The sequence below is a fragment of the Rhipicephalus sanguineus genome, chromosome 6 (genome assembly GCF_013339695.2).
Source record: "Rhipicephalus sanguineus isolate Rsan-2018 chromosome 6, BIME_Rsan_1.4, whole genome shotgun sequence".
NCBI classification, from domain to species: domain Eukaryota; kingdom Metazoa; phylum Arthropoda; class Arachnida; order Ixodida; family Ixodidae; genus Rhipicephalus; species Rhipicephalus sanguineus.
In genome coordinates this window covers 39,988,704-40,016,697 of record NC_051181.1, presented here as the reverse complement: position 1 = coordinate 40,016,697, position 27,994 = coordinate 39,988,704, and the positions used below count along the sequence as shown (strand labels likewise).

At 43.1% G+C, this 27,994-nt stretch overlaps 1 protein-coding gene across 1 annotated transcript in view; it reads right to left on the bottom strand.

Annotated features, from left to right (window-relative positions):
* Window positions 1-889: 889 nt before the first annotated feature.
* Window positions 890-27,994, bottom strand: part of LOC119395721 (derlin-1) — a 32,685-nt gene continuing 5,580 nt past the window's right edge. The window contains exons 2-8 of the mRNA XM_037662731.2: window positions 24,761-24,860; window positions 20,148-20,212; window positions 18,880-18,906; window positions 17,809-17,904; window positions 16,072-16,124; window positions 13,245-13,355; window positions 890-1,975 (exon numbers count right to left, since the gene is read on the bottom strand). Coding sequence (XP_037518659.1) covers window positions 1,789-1,975; window positions 13,245-13,355; window positions 16,072-16,124; window positions 17,809-17,904; window positions 18,880-18,906; window positions 20,148-20,212; window positions 24,761-24,860 — 639 coding nt within the window. The 3' untranslated portion in view covers window positions 890-1,788. The remainder of the gene's footprint in view (window positions 1,976-13,244; window positions 13,356-16,071; window positions 16,125-17,808; window positions 17,905-18,879; window positions 18,907-20,147; window positions 20,213-24,760; window positions 24,861-27,994) is intronic.

The following is a 27,994-nucleotide window of genomic DNA, read 5'->3' as shown; positions in this document are numbered from 1 at the left end:
AGCAAGGGGATTCCTTAGAGTTAGACCATTTTGCAATTTAAAACAACTTCTCTCATGCTAGTAAACTGCAGTTTCACAAAGCCAAAAGCTCCGCTCTTGCTGCGAGACAACACTTGGCAGAAAATAAACACATGAAAAAAAAAAAACCCAGATGGCGACACCACGTTGAGGTTCCCGCACAAGCTCACTATGACGTCACAGATTCGGCAGGCTCTGGCAAGGCCTACATGATTCTTTACTGGTAAAAATTCTATTGTGTTCTAAGGAAGCCGGAAATAATCTAGTAAAGTTGAGGAAGCCTTATTGAGCCAATGTAGCCACGAATATGAAAAAAGAATGAAATCCATGAAGTCACACTAACATTCGGAAGCGGAAGTTAGGATACGAGATTCAAATATAAAACTTTGAGCTTCATTTTCTGCACCGATAACGAACCTATGATAATGATATTAATGGCAATAGAGTTTTCAAATGAAACAAAAGAATAATTTATCCATTGAAACTGATTCAGTGTATGGTCATCGTGTCCCTAGAGGAAACACTTTACACTCAAGGTGTCTAGAGTAGGCTCTGTGTGACAAAACCCCTTGCATCACTGATCAGCTTGCATAGTGCTCAGAAGCTTCAACCATGAATGCTTTTTTAAGAAGTGGGCAATGAAAAGATATTAATGAGTTTCAGTACTGCGTTTGTACTTTTCGCAACGTGTTGTTACATTCACAATGGTGTTACCAACTCTACGTGCGCAGTACTACTCAAATTTGCAACTGCTTTAATGAATTACATGCTGGAGGAGCACAGAGCCAGATTTGTTCAAAGGGAATGGCCTCAAGCTTCGTCCACTCGGGCTGTACAGGATCACATAATTCACCACACATACACACTCCTCTGCCAAGAAATAAAAGAACAGTTTTATTCTTAATCCAAATCCCAACAAAGACCTGCTCACACTCTCAGATCAAACAAGTAAAAGCTGAGCCTCAAAGCAAACAAGCAGGACACAGCTGCTGCAACCCGCAAAAGTGGATGTCACAATGGGAAAAAAATGGAACGACAGCAAGCTCAACCAGAACACATTTCATCAATCAAGCATGTCAGAGCCAGTTCATGATGAGCAAAGAAAAGCATGGCCAGCTTTTGAGCAGGTTTTCAAGTGCTATTAAGATGAGCACCCGCCAAGACGAAAGCACATCCTTTGGCACTTGCAAGACCTACACATGTGTGTGATAGGACTGATGTAAAAAAAAAAAAGAACATGCATAAAACGATGCATTCCTTAATATTACATTCCACTCCTGGCCTGAGAGCATGATCAGAGTTGTTGATCCCATGTATGTACTATGTGAAAAGTTATCCGATGCCACTCTCGAAGAGTGTTTTAGACAAGGTCCCAACTTCAAATGCATAAAAAAACCAACCAGTACACTGCAGAAAGAATAATTTATAGTATCAGAGGCTTGGCAACAATTACGGATATCCCTTGTGCGGCACGCTTCACAGAATACTGGTCCGAGTTCTTGCTTGTGCTGTCTTTTCGTTTTTTAAACATCTCACCTCTTTCCCTTGTGTTTTATGGTTAAAGCTAAATTTATCACTCACTCGTGCCCAGCACGAAAAAGGAAATGGGGCCACCATAAGTCGTAGTTGGGCCACATAAGTCGGAGAAGAAAAGGGGTCACACAACGACGAGGGAGGAATGGTGTGCAGGGCCATGCACTAGGCTTTGCACCACGCGACTGCCACTGCGCTTGCGTGACCAACTTAAAGTTCTTGCCCGCCCACCCCTCCTCAGGTAAGTGGCCGAGTCCCACTGCGAAGTGTCGTCGCCCTAGTTCCCGAGCACTTGGCCCTGCCCCAGTTGTGCCAGCCGCCTCCTGCATTGGGATCGTTGTTGCCGGCGTCTGCCGCTCTCCTTGGTGCCGGAGCCTGGCCAAAGCCGCTCACACCGCCAACACGGTCGGGGAAGTAGTGGTACCTGCACAATGACGAAAAGAAGAGCGGTGTTCTTCATTGCCGAAGTAACCTGAAATGCCTAAGCAGAATCCTGAATTTGGCGCATTATTTATTGGCACTATTGACCAGTGAAACCTCATTGCAAATTGTAGCAACGTGTGTTGCAATTACACCATCAAGCTGGTGAGGCCCGTGCATCCGTGGCAAAATGTTAATTTTGCTAGCTAGCTTCAACAGTTGGTGCCCGCTGCAATCTATAAAAGTTAAGATCCAAGCATGGTCAGAAAACAAATACACGTTTCGGCACTACTTCACTTACCGGTGCAACATAACAAACTGGCCAGTATAACAAGGAACACAGTTCTGCTCAGCTCATTATTAAGGCATTCCAGCTTAGCACTTAGCTCATTCGAATGACAGAACAGAGTTAGTGGTGTGCGAATATTCGAAAATTTCGAATAGCAAATCGAATAGCGTTCTAATCGATTCAGTACTCGAATCAAGTAGTGCGTAGTAGAAATATTGAACATTTATCTAATATTTTTTTAATAATAAGCACCAACAAAAAAAACCTCAAAGGAACGAAATGTTTTAACAGATAGGGGTAACGTTTCTTGTTTTAATTATCAAATTACCTAGATGCATGCAGCCCAAGGTATTACGGGACTATTGATGCTATTTCGATCACAGGATGAGGAGGTCATTATTAACGCGATAGCGTTAAAGAGCTTGTTTCGCAGAACTTCCAGTGTCAGCGTCGTTGGCTGTGAGCAAACATCATCTAAGATACAAATAAAATAAATAATAATAATCTTGGGTGCCAGTGAGCATTGAACTCAGACCGTCTGCATGGCAAGCAAGTGTTCTACCACAGAGCATGCTATTGCTTGAAACTGATTTGGAAAAAAACACTACATGAATGTCATGTAGTGGGAGGAGTCTCCTTAACACATGTAATATTGCGTGGCAGAAGTGTAGAATCACGCCAGGTGGCAAAATATGTGAATTGCATAACGAGTGGGTGTTTTAAAGGACCATCCGTTACAAAGTGCTCAGACATATTTAATCATCATCAGCTGCAAAAGCATCAACAAGGAGAGCAGTTGCATAGCTTCGCGTGTTGCCTTACAGACGCGTAGTGGGCCCTTTGCTGATTCGTAAAAGGAATAATTATGGCGTAGTGGGCACTTAACAACCGTACTTGCAGAAGGCATTCTAGGATAGTTTGAAATGGCCAATCTTAGCGCACAGTCGTTCGTTTCCTTACGGGACTGTTGAGGCATGCACCGAGAACTAGGGGTGTGCGAATAGTGAAATATCATCTCGAAGTGAATAGTGCCGAACAGTGGCCAAAAATATCGAATATCGAATAAAACAGATTTTATTGAAAACTGAAAGAAAGGACAAAGAAATGAAATCTGCTCATGTCCTCAAGCACATAACTCGGGTGAGTGACTGCAACCGAAAAAACTACAAATTGTACTACAATGGTAATGTTGTGCTTCATCGTCATGAGGGCTCTGGGCCCAAGAACCTTCATGTGCCTGTTCACAGCAGTGTTTTAACTGCGCACACCGGAATGATAGGAGGTTTCTGACGAATGGTGCGGTGCGGCAGTGGTGACTGCACAGCGTGAACAAATTTTCACACGTGAAGCCAATCACCGAGGGCTTTGCGGGCCAAAGTAGCCGGGGCGCTTTACGGCGCTTGAGGCATACGCGACCAAACTAGCAAGAAGTCCGTGCCTTTATTTCCGAAATCGAAGTTCTGAAGGGCTTGACAGTTTTCTCTCGTGTTTTTAAAGACGATAGTCTTTCTTGGGGAACTTAAATGCAGGAATTTTGGTCTGTCTTTCTGTTTGTCGGCACGTCCCCGATTCAGCCACTCGGCCAAAGTTGAACCACTTGCCCAAGGGCCAGCCATCGTGAACGGCTCACTAGGTTCATACTTGTTACCTGTTGATCAAAAAGCAAACATTACGCATATCTGAGGCGCAACATCACTAGGTAAGTATTAGGCGTGTGCTCCTTTAACAGAAAATACATAGATACGCAATTTTAAAGACCTTGATGGTATATGTGTTTAACGTTGAGACAGTAACCGCGTTTATTAAAAGATTGCCACAGCTGAAGCGATCAGCGGTCCAGCCGAGCAAGCGCGAAGCGCCAACAACAACCGTCTTCGTCGTCTTCTTTTCGCAGGCGTTCTTGTCTGCGCCCTACCATGTTACAAATCACTCCCCCGCGGAAAGGAGCCATCCTGGCGACCTAAGGAACAGGTAAACTGGTGGGTCATAATGCGGCTTCAGTCGATCGACGTGAACAGTCCTCGCGGCCGCGACGACGGCGGTCCGTAGATGATTGAACAGGCTCAATCATATAGTTAACTGGGGATGCTTGACGTAGGACGCGGTAGGGGCCTTCGTACTTAGGCAGTAGCTTTGTGGAAATGCCAGGAGCGGAGGAGGGAACGCGAAGCCACACCAACGTTCCAGGCGAATACGACTGAGGAGGCAGGTTTTCGTCGTGACGGTCCTTCTGGCCCTACTCGCCCTACAATGTTACAACCCTAGTTTCTTAAGGTGCGCTGAAAATGCGACTGCACTGAAACTTGTCTTCCTTCCGTGCCCTCTGCACAAGCTCATGTTGGTTTCGGTTTCGGTCAGTATTGCATTGTACAAATGACAGGGGGCGCCGCTCTGGCATTCCTGTGTTAGCCAAGCGACGTGTAAGTAAGAGAGTTTGTGGAGAGTACTCGTTGAGTGCGAACGTTTCTTCTCCTTAGGCGCATCGCGCCAAACAGCGTGTTCGGGCTGGCCGGCGTCCCCACCGGTCGCGTTTGTCACCGCCGGTCTTCGTCTGCCGCTGCGCCGGGACTACCAGCCCGCAACACAGCACTCGGGTTTCCCGACGTATTGCCAGATGGCGCCCATATCTCACGCAGCGCCTCTTCTATCGTCTTTAGACGACATTTGCAGCGAAGCACGCAGATACGCGGCCATTTTTTTTTTCCGTACATGCGGACTGACATAATCTCCTGTAAAATAAACATGCGCTCGCTTTTGAACCAGGATATCGGTGAAAGCTTTAAAGAAATTCCTATTGTAATGACGTTAGCTTAGTTTTAGCCAGCCCACCCTGACCAAGTGTACACCATTGGCCTTTGTCGCGTTTTAGATATTCCTCCTGTCAAATTATTCGAAACTTCGAATACTAGCTATTCGAAAGTCTAATCGAATTATTTGGAATTCGAACTCGGATATTCGCACACCCCTACCAAGAAACCGAAGCCAGGCTAGCAACGAGAAGGTGATGCACACGGGGCCCGATTACGCTATCGCATTCTACTTTTGAAGGCGAAGCTCAAGCGTCCCCAAGTATTGCTTAACCCTTTGTGAGTTGCCTTATTTTTGACACGATCATATAAAAACCGGCCGTGGTATATTCATATAAGTTACAAAGAAATAGTATCAAACAAATTTGATCAAAATTAAGCCAGTAGTTTACTGAAAAAAAAGTGGGACATATATGTCCCACTGACTCATGAGAGTGTGTTCGAAAATCACGCCATATCCACGAAGTGAATATGATGAGTGGGCGAAGCTCCGAAGGTAATCTGGTAAACCGCCAATCCCCGTAAATTTTGCCCACTCGATCATCATACAAAAACCTGACACACAAACGCGGGGGTCCTCATATATGACCTTAAGCTCAGGGAAACGTTTGTTGTAAGCGTTATCGTTTTGCCTTTCGAGGGCAAGAGCGCGTTCACGATCGTTTTCATTCATGGCAGAAAGAGAATGTGTGGTCTGGAACACGCTTATACTTCATGGTCATCAGCGTCATCGTCATCGTTATCACGTGTAATGGGTACATTCCACTATACTGGAACGCACTTATTCTTCATGGTCATCAGTCGTCTTCGTCATCTTTATCACATGGAGTAGATACATCCCACTATGCGTGGCTAAGAGATAGCAAGAGATGGCAAGAGTTTGCCAAGGGATGGCAAACGCTGTGAGGGGGAGACAGAAAAAGAAAATTAGGTGGGTAGATGAGATTAAGAAGTTTCTAGGTATAACGTGGCAGCAGGAAGCACAGGACCGGGTTGATTGGCGGAACATGGGAGAGGCCTTTACCCTGCAGTGGGCGTAGACAGGCTGATGATGATGATGATGATGCTTGGCTACCTACTACTACATACTACAAAGGAGGGACAGGCCCACACCCTGAGGCGCTTCGCCCCTAAAAGTGGGAAAACACTGTCCCCACTGTCTCATGAAGGCACCATCTCGAGATTGCATCAACAGGTATTTGGGATGAAACGGTCTAAGCAAGTGGCACAGAGTATCACTTCTGAAGGTGTGCTGAGGAAAGTTGGGATCTCATTCAGCAGTAGAACCCCACCTGCACCTGGGCCTCTTGTGAGCCGTCATAGTGCTGTGGTCTGTTCCTGTAAAGCTTACTTCACAACATGCACCAACCAATCTTTTTGTCCATTTGCCTGTCCTTGCTTTGGCTTTCGAAATTGTAGAGTACAGCTGTTGTCCCTGAATATGCGCCTACTTTTCAAGAGGTATATGATATATATTTCATGTACTTCCTTCAATAAACTGAGTTGTGAGTTCGCGCCCGTTTGTCTTCTCGCCTTTCGTTTTTGTCTATTGTGTGCGCGCCGAAATGTTTCCAATAATGTCCTCAAACCAACTCGCCCAGCTCTCCATATTATTACATAGGTATATGATACCAAGAAAAATATTTAAACGCACCAATATCCGCAATTACGCTGAGGAATGAGCGTGGCAATATCGCAGGGGATTGTTTCGATGCATTTATCGGTCAGGTTATTCCGCAAATGTACAAAAACACGAGGTGACTGGAAGCTAAAACCACCTCTCTAAAAATCCAGAAAAAGAGGGAATTATCTGGTATTTTGATGGTAGGTTCTTTCTATCTGAAGAAGAAGAAAATTCAGAAGCTATCATGAAAAAGTAATCGAAATTCAATGTCATTGTAACATACTCCTGCCCTTCGAAAGTGTGGTAAAAGATTTTTCCTCGAGAATACAAAGACTTGGGTAAGATATGAGTGACTTATCGTTGCACTAATTGCAACGGGTGATGTGGGAGAAAATTTTTCCTGCAGGCGAAAAAGTGGGACATATGCGTCCCGCTGTCACAAAACGGGTTAAATTCCAGTGTCGCCGAAGTGACAAAGTCGTCAATCCACTACAGTCGATCCCGGATATATTAAACTCGGATATATCGAATTATTGGCTATATCGAACAGTTGAGAAATACCCTCGAATTTCCCATGTAAAAGTATAGGGCCAGTGCATACGTACACCGAACTCCTGCACAGCGAAACATCCGATATATCGAACGCTGCGCCGCGCCAAACTCCAGGGAGTGCATTTTACCTAACAAGTGTTGGTCATTTTCGGCCGCGTTCTGTCAGTTCCGATCAATCTTCGCGCGCAGGTGACGAAAAGGTGGTGTCGTTGCATTACGTTGATCTGGTTGCTTGCGCAGCGCTTGCGAGCGCACCGACTTGTTTGATGCGCGATCTGTAGATTGTAATGCACGTGCATAGTGTTTTTCAAAGGGGCCGATTGCCGAAGGCACCAAAATGAGATGACTGCGGAGATACTCGGCTGCCTCGTCGCAATGTTCGCATTCCCTTCTCTGTTCACGCACGATTGCATGCGGGCCTGAAAAGCATGGCCTTTGAGATCCGCAACCTCACGACGTATTTTTGGCGTTTTCGGTTATAAAACACATCTCGGAGGCTACGCTTTTTTGCTTTTCGCGCCAAAGCAGCAGCTGCTTGCTACAAAGCTACAAGTGGCATCGCCATCGCCAAGGTGCCGACGGTCGCAACTTGTTCCTTCGTTGTTAGTTTGTGGGCTGCGTCGCTGCGTTGTCTCTTGCGGCTTGAGGACTCTTGTACTTCTCGCTTCGTTCTTGACAAATCCTCATTCGGGAGTCGAACTAAACATTGACCCGCTCGTAGCGATAAAATGTTGACTGGTGCTTGGAACGACGTCAAGCAAAGCACCGTCATGAACTGTTTCCTTGCGGGCTTTGGCTCCAGGTGACGACTTTGGTGCATCAGACTTCTGACAACGGCGTACGGTGCCTCAGTGAATTTTGCGACTTAGCATTTCCGGGCGCGCTCTCGGACGGGAGTACAGCAAGCGACTTCATCGGTGCAGATGACAACGTCGCTGTTTCCGACTGCATCGATGCTGCTATCAAGGCTGACGTTGCCGGTGCTGCGGAAGCGGACCCGTACGGTTATGAAGATGTCAACGCCACCGCCAAACAACCTCTTACCGCGCTCCAGAGCTTGCATCACCGTTCAGCATCAGCCACCGCTGTTGTGGCCGAAGGTGCTGAATTTGCTTATTTGGAAAGCTTCAGTTATATTTAGGATGACTTGATGAAGTTGATGGCGCGCAAGAAGCAAGACAAGTTTACGGACTATTTTCATGCGAAATAAAGTGCAGTAACTTGCAAAAGAAGAAGTCGCCACCTTCTTATTGAGCATACTAGTTGTGAGCGAATCGTCATGTTAGCGCTTGTTACGAATTCCGGAAACTGTTTCGAGACTTGCAATACATTAATATAAGCCTTAAATACGCATATTTTATATTTCGAATTATCGATACATCGAACTATTTCACGATCCCCTTAGAGTTCGATATATCCGGGATCGACTGTATCTTCATCATGACACTTCTGATGATGTTGACTCGTGTCTATTGTTTAATATTTATATAGCAGTTTTGTTTAAAGGCTGTTCACAAAGGGCCACCTTCATTCCTGTATTTCAACTTGTAGTTGCAAAATATTTCTCAGGCTCTAGTTGCTGCTGTATACGAGCTAGCCTCTGTTGACATAGCTGTGGTATTTTTCTAGTCAGTTAAAAGTGATCGTAATGTTCCTTTGTTAAAGCTTGTGAATAGTGGTTTCAAATAAAACACTGTGGACTTCTTGGGCAGTTTCGAAAATGGTTACATTACCATTCTAGGGCTGCGTTGAAAATAGTTGCCTTACTATTCGAAAACTATTCGAACGGTATCCAGCTTGTATTCGTATTCGGTGTCATCACTATTCGATTCGTATTCGATTTGGTTCTAAAATTCACTATTCGCACACCCCTAGCAGCATTGCACTGTTATCCCCGCCATGTACAGCTTTCTTGTACAGGCCACTGCCCACCTGCAAAATAAACATTTTGTTGAACGTAAAGTGCTACGTGTGTATTCTTTGTACCTCTATCTTTGTTGGGTTTCTTCACTGTATCACCATATTGTATGGTTGTTAGAGGCATATGCTTCACTTCAAGTCCTCTCTTATTTAATTTTTATTATATTTTTGATTGACGTCAAGGCTGCGTAGGAGACACCAATTACTCTTAGAAGTCCTGCAATGCTCCCAACAAAGCTCGTTGGGCAACACCGGTAGCAGCATAATGGTGCGTCAATTTGCACACTTTGTGCGACGCACATGACGTCGCCGAGCGATACTGTGATTATTCATTGAAAATGTACCATGCAATTTACATACGCACAATATCGCACGCCCCATCGTCCAGTTTCCGTTATCCTTATGCAATACAGACCCAATATGCATGCATTGATACACGCTACACTTCATGCCACCCTTTTTAGTGACATCTGTGCACTATGGGGCAGGACATCTAGCCACAACAATGCCAGACAACACCTGCTTGCCCAGCCACCCCTACCAAGTAAATGGCATGCCCATTAGCTAACCAGTGCAGAGGTTCTCAAACTGAGTTTTGTGGAACCAAGGGACTTCATTATGCACACTTGAGGGTTCTGCAAGCAGCCACAATGAATGTTACACTGTCCTGCTCTCCTCTCGTTAAGCACAATTAATTGGAATTAGACAAAAAATCTGCACTGCATTTTGGATTCAACAAAGGCATCATATGCCACATTTGCACATTAGTAGTCCGTGAGAAGTCAAAGAACCACATACAGTAAAAGTTAGTTAATTTGAACTCGGTTAATTCGAACTTACAGTTAATTCGAACTGACGCCCTGGTCCGGACAAAGCCCTGTGTATTTCTATGGGGGGAAAACTCCCGATAATTCGAATGCGTCGATATCCCCAATGGTTAATTTGAACTGGGAGTCTCTGGTTTTCAGTGCTCCTCACAGAAGTCAACCCAAAGTGATCACAATGTGTTTCAAAAAGATGGTTGATCCCTCCATCATAGGAATCGGAATAACACGAAAGTAAAGCGTGCCCTTGCAGAAGTAACTGAATGTTTACTGTATATTGATATAAGAGAGTTTGCACAATGCATATTGATATCTGGCAGCTATATATAGCACCATTTAACGTGTATGCACCCACTTTGATGATTGGTGGTACATCTCCATCCCAACGACTAATGTCCATCTTAAATGATTACACAAAACCTTGTGGTAGCTGTAGTAGTTAACGGTGAAAGCGTAATCAGAGAACGAGGTGTGATAGCCAGAAGAGCGCCGCATATTGGACACAGAACTTGGTCGCCATCCCGCGGCATGTTAAAATGTGATTGAACACCACGGTTGGACTAGAGGGAAACGCAAAGCGCGTCTTGCCGCCCCCCCGGCCGCGATTTTTCTCGGGGCCAGTCAGGTTAGGCAGGCGCGCGTCGCAGAGCTGTTTTTGGTTTGGATTAGCGTGATGCGATGAGCGAGGTCGACGCTTTTACGACGCTTGCGCTAAGATCGCCACCTCGCGGTGTGTTAAGGCATTGACAAAATTGAACTTCTATTGAAAACGCGCCGAATGGGACGGACGTGTAACGCGTTGCAGGTGTTAATCGCGGAGGCTACAGTAATGACGAATTACTTTACCGCTCCCAGAGGGCAACACCACCCCGCCGACCGGGAGAGCGATAGATATAAAAGGCGCATTTGTAAAACCTCTAGAGTCTGTGACCGTGGCGCAGTGGATAGCGTGCCCGGCATCTGTTGCTGTGGACCGAGTGGTCGTGGGTTCGATGCCCGTTGACGGAACTTTTTTTCTTTGCCATCTGATCGTGTACATTTTTTCGACGTCATTTCCGTGACGGAAATACGTCACTGAAGTCTTGGTGGACCTCGGCATAAAACACTTTCGTGTTAAAACAAACCAAACCAAATTTACTAGAGATGCAAAACAACGAACAGCAGCATTTCCCAGGAGATGAGAATTCGGACACGGCGCTGGAACTCTGCCATGTAAATAAACTTCTTTTCGAGAATAAATAGTGTCATATATTTCACATCAAGGCTCAATGCTCACATGAATGCATGTCGGTGCTTGTTTCTGGCGTATCACTGACTGATCAATTAATTCTGTCTACTCTTAGAGCTCCATGAACCCATTTTCAGAATTCACCAGCCACATACGTAGTAGCGCCTAGTTCGCGATAACAAGTCCAGAGGTGGCTTCTTTGGGTCTGCCCGCTCAGTGTGGTGTGATGTCGTTCATTCCAGCGTCTGCCCGCTAATTCGAACTCCACTTCATTCGAATAATTTTATAGTCCCCTTAGAGTTCAAATTAACGAGCTTTTACTGCATAAACTTTCATTTTTATTGTGTGATCTACAGACCCGTGAGCTCTGATTCCTCGGTCATCAATGCAGTTTGTAAGATGTAGGCGGGAACCAACACAATTGCAGCCTCCATTTTCTGTGGTCGACACTTGATGCCGATGAATACTAATAATAACGGCTACCTACTTAATGACATTTTGTAGCGGACATATGTACACAGGGCTCCATGCAAGGAAAGAGCTACATGGGCATTTAATTTAGGCTAAGCGTTGTGACTAATAGAAAGAACACTATTATGCTGCACAACTGACATGTGGCATTTATCATAAACATGTCTATTAAGCTGGTCCAACTCTTTGCGTGAAGATGCTGTAGATGGCCTGCAACCCCAAAATGGTAGGTGTATGGTGGGCGTGCGCTGCATTACAAAAATAAAAAAGTTATTGCAAGTTTTTGCAAGTTTCCCATTAATGGTGACAGCGTTTGTGGTGTCTTGACTTCTCTCTTGTGTCAGTGTTTCCACGCCCAGTCTTTCAACATGAATGGTGATGGCTTTTGAGATAAAGAATACACCCTACTATATAAAATGGAGGCCACAATCAGATGTCGAAGCCCTGCTTTTCTAGACAGAAAATAAATAAATAAATAAACGAACAGATGCCCCGAATTCTGTGTGCTGAAACCCACTGCCACTAAACCAGACTGATGCTTTGAATTTCAATGTATATTGTTTGTATTTTGGTTGCTGCAACTCGGTGAACATTTTGAAGCTCGCCAAGTTCAATTTCTGGCCCCTACAATGTACACCTTGGTCCATTTTCAGCAATAAAACAATTTTTTTCTACGTATGTTCAGACAGAGTGAAAGTCAACGTCACTATGAGTTGTTGCAGGAACATCAAGGCAGTGTAATATGTATTTTTAATATTTTATGTTTTTTATGGCTTAGGAAATAGCTTATGAAGTCTTCTTCATGGCCAGAGCAGTATGCTTCTTGTTTAACCCTTTGAAGGTCGATTTTTTTTCTACAAAGCTCAACTAGATGGTCAAATTACTTTATTGCAGATGTACAAAATGTATTAAGTTGAGAAGAAATTGTGAAAAAAGAATAATAGGAACAATATTTTGGTGTCAGCATCACTCAGAATTACAAAATGTTCAATAGTATTTTGGAATGTGGTACTATTCCCTGAAACAAGGGTCCCCTGTTCAAACAAGCTAAGAGCAGCACCAATAAAGACGGAAATCAGCTTCCGCCACCCCTGCAAGGGAGTGCCAATAAAGACAAAAATTAAGTTTCACACGCCTCCGTTGCAAACATGCGGCAAAACTAAAACCACAAAAGGGCATCGCCCATCAACGTTGCCAGAGACCGAGCGACACGCTGAAGCTAGAAATCGGTTCTGTTTATCTCCGCAACAAGGTAGCACACTCAAGTTTATTTGAAACACTTCTTGCAAGTCCTAGAAGGCCGCAGCACCTCTCAGTGAGCATGCATCATTATTATGGAGTGAAATTTCAAACAGGGTCAAAACCGTACCCATTTGGTAAAGACCTTGTGGGACAGAAAACTGCCGCCAAACATGTACGGCAAAGATCCTCAAAGGGTTAACAACACAGCTCAACCAATTTTTATATTCACAGTCCCAGCATGTAGAAGGGCTTTGCCGACCCCTCTTTCGTGAGATTGCTGCTCTGAGAACCAGCAGCGATGAGCTGCCTCACTCACAAGATGGAGGGAACCTGGAGCAGGTTGCGGCCACCAAACTCCTGCGGGTACTTGAACATGAGGAAGAAGTAGAGGTGTCCCACCAGGATGCCAATCAGCTCATACAGGCCCCTGGAGGAAACAGTCGAGAGAGAGGAGAAAAGCACGAAATGCACATTTAAATGAGTTCAAAGGGGGCACACTTCCATAAGGACATAAGGCACTTTCATTAGGGCATAACAAGTTTTATAAGGGCATAAGACACTTTTATAAGGGCATAAGGGTACACACTAAGAAAAAATAAAGAGTATTTCGGGAGTACTTCTGCCACACAACAATAATCGTCATCCACCTCGTGTACTTTCCTCGCATTATCAATGCGGTCCCGGCACTTCCCAGTCACGAACGGCACGTGCATTATCAGCATGACATAGCATTCTCGATTGGAAAGTAACGAGAGCCGGGTATTCAAGAAAGGAAGCGCGAGCAAGCCAGATGACGATTATTGTGGTGCAGCAGAAATACGCCCCAAACACTTTATTTTTTTTTTTAGAATGTATGAGTGTATAATGCACTTTCATTAAGAGTGCAAAGCACTTTGATTAGGGCATATCAAACTTTCATGCGAGCATAAGGCCCTTCCATAAGGGCATGACACATTTTCGTAAGGGCATAAGGCACTTTCATATGGATATAACACACTTTCATGAGGGTATAACACACTCTCATAAGGATATAGTCGACTTTTCATTAGTCAAAGAGGTGCCAAATTTTATTACTTCAGCCATTTTTTTAATACCTCTTGTGTTCAGGAAGAGCTCTCTCTTTTTGGAATATAAACATCGGTGTCCTGGAGGCTTGAAACGATTGTAGCCTAAGGCTTTCTAAAGTCTCATTTGTGCATTCCAGGTGCACTGCTCTTGAGTGCTCATTGCTAATCCTGTACGATCTTCGGTAAATTGTGCTTGCAGTATGAATGCATGTACAGTCAAACATTGGTAAAACGAATATGGTTCTAACAAACTATCAGTTGTAATTAAGTAAATGAAAAATAGCTTTGTTATTGTTGCAGTGTAATGAATACAGGTTCATAACATATTTATAGATATAACACATCCATTCCGTGTCACATGTGACTTCATTGTAATTAGGTTTGACTGTAGTTAAATATTGCTGGAAATGAGACTAACACCATCTAATATCTAGCTAGCCAGATTACGATGGCCACACATTTTATGTGCCACACATAGCAGGTGCTGCTCCCATTCGTAACACAAAAATGGTGCATCATGTATCAAAAAGAGACATACATGCGGAAAAATGTGTAGCTACTTTCGCTTAGAAGGTGTTACAGATATGAATCCATTTACACCATATGAACAATGTCACAGACTTCTACGAGCAGCGGTCATGATGCACTGCCAACTTGCACGCGTGACCGAGAAGCAGCAGGCCATGGTACAATCGGAAGCTCCCAAGTTTCATAAGTACAGTAGATTCTTGATAATTCAAACAAATTTTAAATTCTTGGTTGGCCAGCCAATGTATTTCAAACTGCTCCACTGCATAACTTCAGTTAATTCATACTTTTTGCTTGTCAGTGCTTGAAAATATCTGCTGCCTTTGCCAATTCTAGTAGAAGATTTCCGTTTTTATGTCACTACCAGACAAAAATAAAGCCAAATGTCTGTATACAAAGTGGCAAACCACGCGCACCAACAATGGCAGTTGACGAAAGAAGACGGTCTGGCCTTGGTATATTGCTTGCTGAATGCTTCGTGAGTCAATTTTGCCACAGTACTCTGGTGTCATGCGGAGAAGTGTACGAAGATTGAGAAAGGGCTACCAGCTGTCACAGGACACAGCATATTTTGTCTCTTAATTACTCCTGTTCGCACCCTGTATAATAATGAGTACCAGTACGATTGCCGACGTCTAAAAACTTTACCAGCAATCATGCAGATTGGCTGCATTTGATGGAGGTGAAACGCACCTCAGTAGTAATGAGATTTAAGTGCACATTATGGAACCACAGGTTGTCAAAATTAGTTGAGTCACCCACTACGGTGTGCTTCATAACCATATCGTGGCCTTGGTAGGTGAAAACCCAGAAATTAATTTTTTTACACCTACAACAACTCCAGTGCAAAACGCATGAAACGAGAGTTCTGCGAGTGGATTACTTTTGAGCAGTCATGGCAGCACTGCCACCTGTGAGTGAAACAGGAGTATAGTGAGTAGGCCACAGAGCGGAGCGTCACAAATGCCAGTGTTTCAGGCCACCCATGCAGGGTGCGATCCACTGGCATTTAACCTTTCACGGCATTGCACATACGTGTACAAGTGTCTCTTTGAAACAATCAGTGAAAACTTCCCTTGGTGATTGAGAAAAACGAAGGCCTAAACCAACCAACAGCGAGACAACACAAGAAAAAAAGTTGAGCAGAACCTAAAAAAATTGTGCTCATGATGATACTATATACACGTTTATGGAACAGGTGATATTTAGGAGTCATGTGCTGTTTTGCTGCATTTTTTGTAGGACTGGCAAATAGTACACCTATTGGGTTAGTAGAGATTGCATTCATGTAAGCTGATAAGTGCAAGTGCTATCTTGCACGTGAGCTATCTGGCGAAAGGCGACAGTGGTTTCATTGCCATGTTTCGCCAGTCACCGTGAACGAATGATTCAAACAGAAAGGACAAATGGAGACCACGCTTTGGCCGCACTATGATGCTTTTGTCTACATCCTCCCGAGAAGCCACTAGAACATGCTCTCCATACCCACTTTCACACACTCAAAAGGCCTAAGATCAGATGGAGGAAAAACATGGCTAATTAACTTACCCGCCACTGATAATCATGTTGAATGCAAGCAGGACCCATGGGAGGTAGATGGCCTGCAATACAATTGGTCGTGAATGCATGTATAAATCAGATAGTACAGCACTGACTAAAGCAAAACATTTTGCACAGCTCGGCGCACAAACACAGGCAAAAGAATGTGACAGAAAACATTTTTTTTCTTTCAAATGTTCATGGCCATTGGCACAATTACTGTCCATCATAAATGTGTGTGTACAGAGCAGTAAAACTGACGCTTTTTTACAGCTACAGTAGTCATGAACCAACACTATATTGACCTTTTAGTACACACCAACAAGCTGTACACAACAGTGTCCAGCCTACATAATCAAAAGTTTACATGACCAGCAAGATGGATCTATTAGCTAACACGAACAACTAAATTCATCGTATTGTTTTTCCCATAGTGCAAAAATAGTATACCAGTACATAGATGATAGCAGGTTCTTCTAATTAGACAATGCAAAGCTGACAAAATTCACCAAAATTATCCAGCAGGTCGAACTCAACACGAGCCAGCAAAAACACTAAAATGTATCACTCATTTATTTGGTAGTAACGTTTAGCCAAACTGAATGTGCACCAATTTTTTATGGGCTCAAAGTAAAAAAGGAATGTAAAATGACATTGGAGCTTCTAAACAAGCTCTAAATCAAACATGCATTCGTTTATTATTATTATCACTTTTTTTTCAGAAGAAGCAGGATGCCACTGATTCTGCTAATTTAAGAAAATGACAACACCAGCGGTCTTTACTTCTGCAAAATGGCAATTTACTTAATGCACACCGTCCTCCCTCCCCGACATCACTTTATCGCTATAAAGAACCATAGCAGGTCTCTTTAGGGTGAAAGTTAGTTTTGTTAACTCAGGTTGGTGGCAACATTGAACATCATCAATACCTGCCGGGGAATGGAAATTTCTTTGTTTAGGTTTGAAACTTTGTACAATCGGGTTTCATTAGACCAAGTTTTAACTGTATTAAGACGAAGTGGTCACCACTGATGACGGGCACATGCGAGATGACTAAAGGTTTGAATTATACAGCGAAAGTGAATTTCGGGATTGAAATAAAGTTTGGCCACCATTAATAAAGTTTTCAACCCACCAAACCCCACTCTGATTATGCCAGCTACGTGCACAGTATTGATCCAACAATATTAAGTTAGATAGAATTTAACCAAAAGAGAACCACGTTTTGCTACATTCAACTTGCCATAGCAGGCACGCAAGTTGGACCTAGAATTTAATAATAATTGTTGGGGTTTAACGTCCCAAAACCACGATATGATAATGACAGATGCCGTAGTGTAGGCTCCAGAAATTTCTACGACCCAGGGTTCTTTAACATGCATCTAAATCTAAGCACACGGGCCTCGAGCATTTTTGCCTCCATCGAAAATGCGGCCGCGGCGGCCGGGATTCGATACCACGACCTTCCGGTGAGCAGTCGAGGACCATAACCACTGGATGACCATGGCGGGTTCTCCTACAATTTGGTTTTCCTCCCTCTTTTCAATGTTCCATGCAAAATGATATTTAGCAAGGTGGCTGCCTGAGCTACTTGGTAATCCATACTGAACATAAATGGTGCAAAACCAACACAGGGACGAAAATCAACAAGATGGCACAATTGCTGTCTCGTCCTTTGGACGTTTTGGTAAATCCATTAAATTGCCTCTCTGCCCTTCCACAAACAATGTGGTCCCATGCACTCACCTTGAACTGGGTGCCAAACCAGAAAGTGACAATGACGTCCTTGTTGAGCTGACACCAGACGTAAAGGACGCTCAGCACCATGGGGTCCATGAGAAGCTGTCAATCAGCGAGGGAGAGTAAATACATTTTAGTGTAAAGTTCCAGGGTAGCTGGCTGGCCCAATGATACATTGTGAAGTGCTTTCAAAGGAGTAATTTCATGATTTTGAGGGATTGTAAAAGCGGCACTTTTCATTTCTTTGGTATGCAGTGTTAACACTCGCTATACACCGGAACTATACAAGACGAATAAAATATTTACTTTGGTTTTAAAGTTTTTGTCGCCCGGCATCTGCAATCCAGTCCCACCACAATAAACATCATTACGAGTGAACACAGTTCACTGGGTTTACGAACTCTGCATCCTGCATGCAGCCTAAATTGCAGAAATTACCATCAGAGTCGCCAGACGACAATTCACTCGTTTACGTGCACCACGTGCGACTGACAGCAGATGAGAGAGTTGCTGCTAGTACGTTGGGAGTTGCCGCCTCCCCGTGACATCAGGCTGTGTTTCCTGTGAAACTGCCTGCTTGATATCAAAAACGTGCGTTTTTAAGGTAGTGGTGTTAAACACACAGTCAATGCATTCCCAGGCACCAAGATACTCTTTTTAGAGTTCTCGACACCAGTGTTTAATATTTAGAGCAACAATCCAAAAATATTTAAAATCCATGTCAGTGCTCCTTTAAGCTGCAGTACTTTAATTCTCACCAATTTTCACACAAAAAGTTTTGTAAAACAGGCAAGCTACATAGATGAGTGGCTGGCCTTTACTCCTTCGAAATAGCATGCACTTATGCGAACAAAACTTCCTTTTGCACTCATTAAATATAAGTGCATAGCCATGCTCATTTGCATGCACCTATCTTCCTTCCAACTCATGCAACTATCCACAATACATAAGTTTTTTTTAATATTGCACTGCGCATAAAAAGCCCCAGGACATACATACATAATACATACATGCGTACATACATACATACGTACGTACATACATACATACATACATAAGCTCAGAAAATGCACTTACCATGAGGTCTGACAAGAGGGCGACAATCTGCATTTGGAAGTCAAGGTCTCAAAGGCGTTTTGCCAAAGGGGGCGTTACTATACTAAGTGACCTGCCAAGACGAAGGTGGCAGATCTACAACTGTGCTGTGAAGCAGATACACCTAGTATAGCGAGTACATGGTGTTACATAGCATGGTGTTCTTTGAAAGGCAGTCTGCTACACCAAATTTGATGATAAAAACAGTGAGGCAACAGCTGCATAGCTTCCCTTATCGGCATTGAACTTGTGCTAAGCTGCACTTCTGATGAGATAAAGAAATTCACAGTCCTTGTGTAAATTCCTCAGGAGGGACTCGGTATTGTCACAGATGAATGAAATGCAAAAGAAGAAACAATTAACAGGCTGCCGGCACTGTGGCTTTGCACACTTTTAGACAACCATCTTACTCAATGCTGATGGGCTGGGCCGCTGAACAAAGATTGCTCACCGTTTGGTGACGTAAGCAGCGATGTCGCCTCGAAGGGTGCAGCTTTAGGTATGCTCTTGGGCATTGTTTTGGTTTCGCATGCTTCAAGATCAGTCAACTTTCCATGCCAAAGTTTCGTGGGTAATCCCATTTCATTTTTTGGATACAAAAGGAGATACAGCTTTTACAAAGAGCTGCTTTTAATTATCAAAATACGACAAGCCTGCAAAACATGTTAGTTTAAAAGTTAATAGATTTTCATTCGTAAGGTACTAAATTACGCCGAGTCACCCCCTGCACCACCACTGACAGCATGTCTCCAGTGCAGCTTCCCTTTTATATCAACATGGCTATCTTTTTTTTAAATATCATTTGATCTCTTCACTTGAACAGCCAGTATTCACACATCTTCAGTTACAAGTGCTTCTCCATATGCAGAGTAACACTGTAAATTAATGCATACATACTTACAGTATTTATTCTGAATGGAACAGGCATGTAAACTCACCAAGATGCTTGAATGAAAATCAACTGGCAATTTAGCTACATGAGTTGTGCATGCCTAATGATATTATAAACACTGCCATTTACAGACTCTTGCATGCTTTTTACTAGGTGTTGTTACACACTGCTGTTTCATGTTCTTTCTGATAGTCAACACTGTGGCTACTACACAATCCATGGGCTGTTTTCACACTGTTGCTCTGATGAAAACTGTTGCTCTGTCAGAAAGCTGCAGCAACGAGATCCAATACAGACACTACAGCAGTACTGTAGTAAGTGAGCCTAGACTCAACCAAGAGCCAGCGTTGAAGGATACAACTATGCAGATCCAGTTGAAGAGCAGCATGAAGAGGTAATTGGCTGGGTGACCATCAAAGAGACCTGGAAAAAGAATAAGAATACACAGGAAGCATGCGCTGTAGCAATGCATAAAATAAGATGAGCCTGGGAACCATTTAAAAGACTGCTGGCAACAAAACCTATAGAGCCAGTGTTTCTGCTACAGTACACTTTAAAAGAAAGAAAGAAAAAAAAAACAGTGCATAAAAGGGCGTGTCTTTTTGTTCCACAAGAATAATGATAATCTGGCTTGCTTGTCTTTCCTTTTTTGAAAGCTCGGCACTCACCACTTTCCTATCAGGAATGCTATGACACACCGATAACGCACACACTGTTCTCGTAAACTGGAAGTGCTGGGAGCGTGGTGTAATAGAAGAAAATGCAAGCAAGCCAGAAGACTACTATTACTGTGGGACAAAAAAAACACCCTTTTTACTTGATACGGAACAAAGGAGTGCTAAAGACATGGAAATGCGAAGAAGAGACACACAGGGCAGGCACACGGACAGGTGCATAGTGTTCTGTGTCAAGAATGGACCAACTTGCCCAAAAACATGTCTTACTAAATCATTTTTACACGCTCTTTCTTTTTTAGGGTGTAAAAACTAGCCTGTAATGCAGTAATTGTCGAAAAAACCTCGTTCATATCGCTAAGACAGGTGTAATTCATCGCGGCCTCCTTTGCTGTGGCTAAATGAAGTTTCATGTCAAGGAGTATCAAGAGTGGCGTAACATTGCAAGCATTATAATAAGCACAGCTTTGGAAATGTAAAAAACGGTTAAATCAACGCCATAATGTAGTACACTGCCTTAAAGTTAGGTTATAATTAATAATTTCTGGGGTCTTTTAAGTGGCGAAACCGCAATGTGATCACGAGGCATGCCGTAGTGGAGGGCTCCGGAAATTTCACGACCTGAGGCTCTTCAACCCTTTTCCTACTGTAGACAAGCTGAGCTCGTCCACATGGTTTATACCACTTCCAATGAAGACGAGCTGGGTTTGTTCACACTCACAGAAGCGCTAGCACCATGCCGCAGTCATGCTACCCTGATCCATTTGTTGAGTTCTTTTTTGCTTGACAAGACGGTGCAAGTAAATGAAAAAAAAAAACGTGCTAAAAGCATGCAAAGCAGGCAACCGGGATTGAAAAATGGCATCGTCTTCTGTGCGTGCGTATACCGGCAACAGCTGCGCTCGGAAAAAAAAAAGAAAGAAAAAAGAAGTGTGTCAGTCTATGTTTTGTTGGACTCGAACAGTAAAGAACAATTTCAGTTCTTCTCCGAGTGTGGCAGTGATGACACAGAGCAGCTTATCTTCTCTGAATTTTCCGATTCAGACGATGACCACATATGGGCATATCAGCGGAGGATGCCAGCAGATGCAAACAAACCCCCATCGATGCCTCCAAGATTTGTTTTCACAGCCTGCTTCTCGATGTACATTATTTTTTTTAACTTCAAAGAGAAATCTTGTGCACTGACCACTACAGAGGTTTAGGAACTCTCCATGGCACTGTGCAGTGAAGTCAACGCTCTTCACAGTTAAAAAAAATATTTTGCGTGTATCTTGTAACAGCCTGGGAATGTAAAGAAATGAATTCATGTCTCTGGAAGTTACTCTTTCAGGTAACAGACGCTGACATTGAAAACCCATGCTTTTATATATCATTAACGCCGGAAATGACTGCAGGAACTTGAAATACATCAAGGCTGCTATCAAAGGTGACAGGAGAAGGGGGGAGGGGGCCCAGGCCCCCTCCACTCCTAGAGCTGCATACCTCAGCAGCATTGAAACTGAGACCCGGCGAGCTGGTAAATGAAAATAACAAACAAAAATACAGAGTGACAAGACACAGATGAAGAAGAGTACGAAACATGGGTGCTGGCGAAATACACTACCTGTGTTTCATCGTTTTCTTTGGTTGTCTGCATTTCATCGCATTATTTTTTTCATTGCGGCAGATACCTCTGCAACCCAAACTAGCAGCGGCTGAATTTTGTTCTAGACATGTAGTATGCTGCTAGAATGAAGCCTATGCGAACAAACCACCAAATTTTCCACATTGTACTTCACTCACAAGCTCAGAAGAATTTGTTCACAAGCTAGTTGGTACATCATATTCACTATCAGGTTTGTGTCGCATGAAAAAAAAAATAAACAGAACAAGAAGAAACTCACAAAATACATAGAAAGGCCGACTGCATCAAAGCCCAGTTAGTCTGGCAAGTCTCCCCCACTCTGAAACCCACCTCTGAGCAGATGGGGGAACCTATGTCTTCGGCTGCCACTTGCCGTTTGCATGTGTGCGTTGGCACTTTTCTACTGCATTTTTTCATGCGAGTGATAGAATTAAGGGCAACATTTAATGCCAACACGCTTGCTGCGCTGTTCAGTGCCAAACCATGGGAAAAAAATGTGTGCTGTGGTTTCACGCCATTTCAAAGTGGATGGCAATGAATAATCCCCTCATTTTCTGACATCATACAGTCCATACCTAAATAGCAGTCGCTGTTGGCAGAGTGGCTCACACATGACATCTAACCGAAGCTCTTGAGTTAAACTCCACTGACACTACAGTTCTTTGTACGTGTAACCCTAGAAGACTGTAGGCATGGCAACCCTAAAGTCACTAGAATGGGAAAATTATCGTGTTTGTTTTCTCTTTGCCGCCCCCCTGGCGGCGTGCGCTCGCAATTAGCTTTTCATGGTCATTTCGCACCATAAATGGTCCTGGTCACCCGCCTCGCCTGTTCGTCCCGGCCGCCAACACAGGGTGCTTTAGGCGGTGATTGTTTTTAAAGCTTGAGAAAAGAGCACACGAACTTTATGGTATCGTTCTGACGCTTGATGGTTAACAAGCCTATGAAGACATCGAAGAATGCCCGTGTGCTGTGCTTTTGGATGTAGCAACCGGCTAGATGCGGGCAAAATGCGCTTTGCTATTCAAAGCGGGAAAAAAGATGCCAAGTGACAGGCTGTGTGACTGCACAGAATATAACGGGAGAAATTTTGTTTCCGCTGAATGATACCCGCCTTTGTGAGGTAACCGTTTCGTTGAGTACTTTGTACATGATGCTTCGGGGCATGTTTACGTCATCCCTATACCAGTGCAGAGTGTTTCACGAGGTTGCCGTAGAATGTTCATGCCCAATAGCATTGCCAGGCAGCTCTTATGGTGGTTGGCATAAGAATAATGCCTTTGGGCTCACAGATAACGATCAGTGCACCATGGAAACTGACTGCTACAAATTTCCACTGCAATCACTTTCTATAAGGCACACTTTTGATTGATGGTTTTTTTACGTACATATTGTTGCTCTTATTCATACTTTTGCGAAGCGACATGCACTGAGCTGCGAATTCTCCTTGAATGTTTACGACATAATTTTTTTAATATCACGTGGTATGTGCGACATACCTGTTTTTAAAGCTCCTGAAAGCGAATTCTGACCTAATTTCATGAATGACAAGAGGTGTATGTTGTTTAGGGTTGATGGCTTGAGTCCCTTATTAGCTTCGTGAAAAAGCGGCCCTGATGATGTAAGTGTTTATAAAGGTTTGCCTTAAGGAAAAAGAATGAGGAGCGGCTCATGAAAATTCCGGGAAAACCGAAATGCGGCTCCAAAAGCATCGGTATGCGTGCAGCTGTGGCAAAAATGGAGTAAAATAATTCTCAGATGGGTCACTGTGCATTGGTTGTATGGCTGCATTCTATATCTTTCCATACACTTGCCCGTCACGTATTCTGGCATGTTGGATAATGAACATCCAAGGCGATAAAAAAAAATGCGGTGCGGCGTATTTCACATTTATTTTCATTGCGCTCTCACCTACGTTAAAATAATCCTTGATTGCCGAAGTGGAGCACGCAAGTGCCGCACAGTTTGCATTTCTTTCATTGTTAGCACGCGTCCGTAGGCAAGTGAAAACTGCAGCCATTTCTTGTCTAATCTGCTAGAGAACAATAGTATGCTTCATTTGAGCTGCAAAAGCGCAGCATTATTCTACATAAAATCAACACCACACCGCTGCAGCTTCAGCCGTGCTGGACCAAGTTATGGTGGCGGGCTGGACAATTGCGGTACCTTTTCCATTCTAGTGACTTCAGGCAACCCTATAGGGCTACGTTGGGTTAAGTAGTGAAGGGTTCCAGCAGGCTTCAAACACAAGCACAAGAAACACACAGGACAAGCCTTGTCCTGTGCATTTCCTTTCTTGTGCTCGTGTATGCAACCTGCTGGAACCCTTCACTACTCATCATGTACCAAGTGGCCCAGAAAACCACACTGCTAAACTACGTTGGGTTGCTATGGCAACCACATAAGTGAAAATGAGTAAAAGAATTGGACAAGACTGGACACAAGACATCAGGGTGACATGTTACAAATTGATTAATTCAAGTCTAAGGGCTCCATTCTGATCCATTCTATTTCTTTTTATCATGTAGGTTTTGTCAACCGAAGAACTCTAGACAGCCATGGTCTCAGTAAAAGATATGATGACAGAGCAGAGTGGGCAATAGACGCGCGTTGTCAGTCAACATTTATTTGAAATGGAGGAGAGGGGAATGAAACACAGGAACTGCCCACCTGTCTCCAGGCGTATGGAGTATGTGTAGAGGAAGTAGAGGTTCACCAGGTAGTGGAAACCCATGGGGTAGAAGAACACTGACGTGACTGGCCGCCATATCTGAAGAAACAAACCGAGCAAGTCAGCTTAGCAGTGCTCATAACAGTGCCACTGAAAGACGAGTAGCATTTAACATCTCATGCTCCATTTCGAATGGTGCTTAAACAGGTGGCCATTAACAACACAAGGGTTCAAACATTGTTTTTTCGAGCTCTGCATGTTCTTTATAAAATTAACTTTTTTTTTATCTATTGTGTGTAAATGTCCTCCAAAACAAGGTGTATTTTAGTGATGACTCAATTTACATCAGTTTGAGAAGAAAAATGAGAACTGATAGCGCTTTTAGAAAGCAGTTTCATGTTTCATGTTTTTCAAGTTTCAAGTTTATTAAAAAGAATCGCAGCATACAATAGATACATCGAGGTGCAAAGTTTTCAGAAGGAGGCCCAAAAGTAAAAACTGTGGGAGGGCCTCCTATCAGAACTGGACAAAAAAAATTTTTTTTAGTAAGCACAGGGAACAAATTTAATATACGTTCACAACTATAATAAACATATATAGAAAAACTCAATATGGGCAACACAATAACCAATTGAATAGACGAAATTAATGCGATGAAAGAAGGTATGTTCAAAAACAGTACAAAATACACTCGGCAAAACATCAATACAGGCAATGCAAAAGCAGAATGGTACAATAATTAGTCATGAGAGCAGGTATGTTCACAAACACACGGCAAAACATTAATAAAGGCAATGCAAAAACGGAATGGTATGCTAATTAGAGTGACGAGAGCAAGTATGTTTTCAAAGATGATTGAAAACAGTTTAGTGATAACGTTTTTAAATCAGGGTTTAAAGTGTTCCGAATGGAAATTGCGCTGAAGCAAGCAGTCTGCTTGCCATAATTCGTAGCTACTTTCGGTAACAGAAAATTATTTGACAGAGCAAACCTCGTCGTATTCTTATTAATGAATTGATGAATTGGAAGGGCCTCAACAGAAACTTAGCGGTTGATGGCTTTATGCAGCAAGACCATCAGACTGGCTTTGTATGTGCAAACAACAGGTAGCACACTCAATTTTAGAAATAGGGGCTTAGATGACGAACGGGGGGTTGTAAAGGTTATAACTTTCAGCGCGCGTTTCTGGATGCTAACCAAACGAGATATGTGAGCGATAAGTATTTCCCCAAGTGGTAATACAATATTTGATATGTGTATGGATGAAGGCGTTATAAAGTGAGAGAAGTGTATCAATGCTGAAGCTTGAACGCATTTTAATTTATGCTCTGATGCCAAAGCCAATTTTTTTAACCACCAAATCAACGTGGGTGTCAAATTTTAGATTGGAATCAACAATGACTCCTAGGAACTTCGCCGAACTTATTTGTTTAATTTGCACATTGCTTATTCGTATGTGTAAGTCAGATGTCATTAGTTTATGAGGAGAATGAAAAACTATGAACTGAGACTTTACAGGGTTTATAATTATATAATTCTTAAGACACCAATCTTCAAGCTTGTGCACAGTGTAGTTTAATTTATCTAAAAGCTCAGTGGGGTTGGAGGCCGAAGCTACTATCGTCGTATCGTCGGCGTACAGAAAACACTTGCAATTATGTAAGTAATTCGGAAGATCGTTAATAAATGTCAAGAATAAGAGCGGGCCGAGAATTGATCCCTGGGGTACACCTTTGGTGATGAGCCTATGTTGTGAAAAAGCGCCGTTGATGTAGACGCTTTGATACCTGCTTGAAAGGTAGTCTTTAAGAAGCACCAAAAACGGGCCAGTAATGCCATAACTTTCTAACTCAGGAAACAAAACTTCATGGTTAATGTTGGGCTAGTTGGTGCATATGCATTATAGAAGCAGCGCTAAAAGACGTAGACGAAGAATAAACAAGCACACAGGTTGCGAGTCAGTGCTCGTCCTGTGTGCTTGTTTATTCTTCGTCGACGTCTTTTAGCGCTGCTTATATAATGAAGTGGTTAATGTTGTCAAATGCTTTTTTAAAATCAATGAACACTGAAATGGCTATTAATCCCCTGTCCAAATTTGTTCGAATGCAGTCAATAAAGCTAATGACAGCGTGTTCTGTTGAAAGACCCGAGCGGAACCCAAACTGCGACAAGGACAGTATGTTAAATTTTGCGAAGTAGCTAGAAATACGAATTTCGATTAATTTTTCTACTATTTTGCTGAAAAATGGGAGTATAGAAATTGGCTTGTAATTTTCTACCAATGTCGGATCACCTTTCTTTAGTATAGGAATTACTTTAGCCATCTTCAGTTGCCTAGGAGAAATTCCCGCGGTAAAAATCAAGTTGACTATATGGCAGATAACTTCAGTCGTAACGTGTTTGGTATTGAGTGTATGTTGTCTAGGCCAGCTCCTGTGTTCTTTAGTTGTGTAATAACCATTAGCACTTTATCGGTTGTACAAGGGCGTAAGAAGCAAGACTGAGGTTGCCTTTCCAGCTGTGGCACTCTAGGACTTAAATTAGTTTCCGAAGACGAAAAAAAATTACAAAATATGTTACTTATCTGTTCGGGATTTTGTACTATTTTGTTCTCGATGGCGATAGTCTTGACGGTAGCTGTCTTGTTATCACGATTTAGGAAGTCATTAATGATATTCGATTTCTGTTTAACGTTTGTGCATGCGTCAATTTTCCGTTCAAAATATCTTTTTTTCGCTTGCTTTAGGGCACTGTCTAACTGCGCAGAAGTAGTCTCGTAACATTCTTTAAGTCGGGTGTTGAACGGTTGCCTTTTTGTTTTCGATATAGATTATCTTTCTTGCATAGGGGATCCAAGAGACCCACAGACACCCATGGGCAACGTGGTGCATCATATCGCTTGGTAAAAAGTACATCCTTAGTGCAAACTTTTACCGCATTCAAAATTATGAGGGCAGATTCACGCAACGCTAGTTCAGCATCAGAAAAGCATAGGACGCTAGAGAAATCAGTGCGCTCTATTAACTCAACATAGTCGAACAGACTAAATTTCGTCCCACGTAATTGCCTTTTGGGAAGACTACTAGGTAAATCAAAATAAAAAAAGATTGGGTAGTGATCTGTAATATCTACCTGTAAAATTCCTGTATGAGGGTGCGTGTACGTCGCAGTTTCGCTGTGTTATAAATACCCCAATAAACACAATACGAACATTCGTTAATACATAAATTGCC